The 2,859-nt window shown below is 55.5% G+C and overlaps 1 protein-coding gene across 1 annotated transcript; it reads right to left on the bottom strand.

Moving 5' to 3' along the window:
- Positions 1–9: 9 nt before the first annotated feature.
- On the bottom strand, positions 10–2,604 carry LOC105569874 (the record flags this gene model as incomplete). Its single annotated transcript, XM_012026665.1, has 2 exons — positions 1,287–2,604; positions 10–1,190 (listed from the first exon to the last, which is right to left on the bottom strand). Coding segments are annotated over exons 1-2 (2,499 nt in total), but the record flags the coding sequence as incomplete, so codon positions are not given.
- Positions 2,605–2,859: the final 255 nt, after the last annotated feature.

Below are 2,859 nucleotides of genomic sequence, written 5' to 3'. Positions count from 1 at the left end.
CGGCGCGGCCTTTGTCCCGTAGGTGACGGTTGTCAGATGATATGGCACTTCATTGAGTTGATCGTCCATCCAGAGTATCCGTTGCAACTCCCAGTCATCCTTGTGAATTTTGATCTGCCTGTACATCTTGGTGATGTCTGTAGCGAAAATGTGACGGTGTCTTCGTATCCAGAGGAGAACATCTGAGATATTCAGATGCAATTTTGCTCCAGTATACATGAGGTCGTTAGCAGAGTAGCCCGATGTTGATGCGCTGGAGCCATTAAATACGACTCGCAGCTTCGTTGTTGTACTGTCAGGCTTGAGAACACCGTGATGTGGTAGGTAGAAGTGTGAGCGACGACTGGAGATGGATGATGCCTTCGTCATGTGGTTGAGTGTCTCGTACTCCATCATGAATTGTTGATAGAGACGTTGATAGTTCACATCCCTTGAGAATCGTCTGCGTAATCCCTTGAGGCACTGATGGGCGACGTGGTACGAGTCACCCAGAAGATATACTGGTGATTTGAGCGGAATCCTGACGACGTACCTCCCTGAAGAATCACGAGAGTGTGTGGCCTTGAAGTGCTCTTCGCACCTCTGCTCGTCAGGAGTGAGTTGATTGACATCGTGAGTAGGCACCTCCTCTTGAACCCAGAATTTTGTCAGTAACTCGTTGAGAGCATCCTCGTTGACTTGAGTAGAAGCATGGTGCGTTGCTGTGCGTGGTGCTTCCCTATTGACTGGTCCAAGAACGAGCCATCCGAAAATGGAGAGTTGCGCTATCGGCATGAGTGGAGAATGCCGAATGATATTGGGCTTGATGATTTGCCCGTAAGCGTCTGCGCCGATGAGGATGTCAACTGGCCGTGGGATGAGAAAATCAGGATCGGCTAATGAGTTCCTGAGATGCGGCCATTCTTCCGGTTCCGCCTCGAACGATGGTAAGATTGATGTAACTGTCCGGGGGACATGAGCTTGAATTGTGGCAGCTGCGTTGGAATGTGTCGAGCGTAACGTGAGTGACACGACTCCTCGTGTCCGAGTACACTCCTTGCCTGCAATTCCAGTGATGACAATACCTGAGTATTGACGAGGGATGTTGAGCTGCCGAATGAGATTCTCCGAGACGAAGGTGAGCTCGGATCCTGTGTCAATGAGCAGACGCGCTGAGTGGGGCGTTGTAGAGGAGTTGACCAATGCCAAGGCTGTGGCAAGCAGCGTTGAGTAAGATGAGCGGACGTTTGAGCTGGTCTTGACGACTGCACCGGCTTTTCAATGTTCGGGCGTGGCCGATGACCCACCGGTCTTCTGGGCTGGCGCTGCTATTGGGTGTGTGCCGTGCAGCATTGTGTGGTGCCGCCCTGAGCAGGTCTTGCAACCTCGCTGCGACTTGCATGCACGCACACTGTGCCTCCCCAGGCAGTTGAAGCACAAGCGCTTGTCAACTGCCACCTTGTGCCGGGCTGCCGGTGCCAGTTCCCTGAACTTACTGCACATCACAATAAAGTGCTGCGCATTGCAACAGTCGCACGGGTACGATGAGTCGCTCTGCTGGGTTGCCTGATGAGCCCTCTTTGGTGGTGAGGGTGCTGAGCTGGGACTTGGATGAGTCGTAGCTTCGATCCGCTCGAGCGCCCGTCTCTTGGTCGTCAAAAACTCCTCGAGTGTCTCGAACGTGGGGTAGTCGCGCGTGGCACCAACAGCGTTCTCCCACTGTTCTCGTGTCACGCGATCCAGGAGTCGCGTGACGTGATACACCACCGCGGAATCTCCGAGCTTGTCCGTTACCTCGAGGGCCTCCAGTCCCTTGAGTGCTTCTCTGACTCCCGAGACCAGTCGATCCAAGGACGCCGCCTTCCTTGGCACTGGGGTTGAGCTGGCGAACAGTTTATCAAGGCAGGCGTGAATGAGTAGACGTTTGTTCTCGTACCTGTCCTTGAGTAACTCCCAGGACGGCGTGAGCGAGTCTCCTGCCATGATGAATCCTGCGATCAGCTGGGCTGGCGCGCCTTCCACCGACGAACGGAGGTAGTGAAGTCTCTCGACGTTCGTGAGCTGCTCGTTCTCCATGATCAGACTGGTGAAGAGATCTCTGAACGCAGGCCATGCGGCATACTCCCCGGTGAACTTGGGGAGTGAGATGTCCGGCAAGCGTGAGAGCGGCTGTCTGTTCTCGCTGGTCGATGAGCTGGTCTGCGGTTGAACGGGCTGATCTGCCAATGCGTGACGAAGCACGCCGATGACTCGTCGCGCCTGCATGTAGCATCGCAACTCAGCCTGGTGAGCGTTCTCGGCGAAGTACTCATGGTGAGTAAGCGTCGTAGGCCATGACACCTCGAAATAGGCGTGCTCCTTTACGAACGCCTTGTGAGTCTCCTCGATCAGCTGCTGGATCTGCGAGACCTCCTCGTTCGATGTCTCCGCTGGGACATCCGGCAGGGATTCGGTGAACTCCCTGAGTGCAGCAATCCGGCCCATCTGCGTCTGCACCTTGAGCGCGAGCTCCGTCGGAAGCCGGGCAGGAGACGTCGTCCTTCCCGACGTGCGGTCTCCTGGAGGCAGCTCCAACACAGGGGTTTTCGAGCGGTCCGTCTTGCCAGTCTTCGTCTCGTCCGCCATGGCGAGAGAGCGTGAGAGGTTGAGAAGTATAGTTCGCAGAGGAGAGAGAGAAAATTAGCGATGAGATTCACGCGAGAGGATTGTGAAATCACGTGAGCAATGCGGAAAGCCGTGTATGTGCGCGCCACTGATCACGCGAAAGGGCCGTGAGATCACTTGGTCGATGCGTAGGACCGTATCTGTGCGCGCCGCCGATCACGTGATCGCTGCGTGGTTGAGCTAATCCGTCCGAGAGCCCCGCCGCATCCGGCTCGA

The sequence above is a fragment of the Vollenhovia emeryi genome, unplaced genomic scaffold (assembly GCF_000949405.1).
Source record: "Vollenhovia emeryi isolate VEMERY1.0 unplaced genomic scaffold, V.emery_V1.0 DF942168.1, whole genome shotgun sequence".
NCBI lineage: Eukaryota > Metazoa > Arthropoda > Insecta > Hymenoptera > Formicidae > Vollenhovia > Vollenhovia emeryi.
This window is presented reverse-complemented; position numbering and strand designations above follow the sequence as displayed.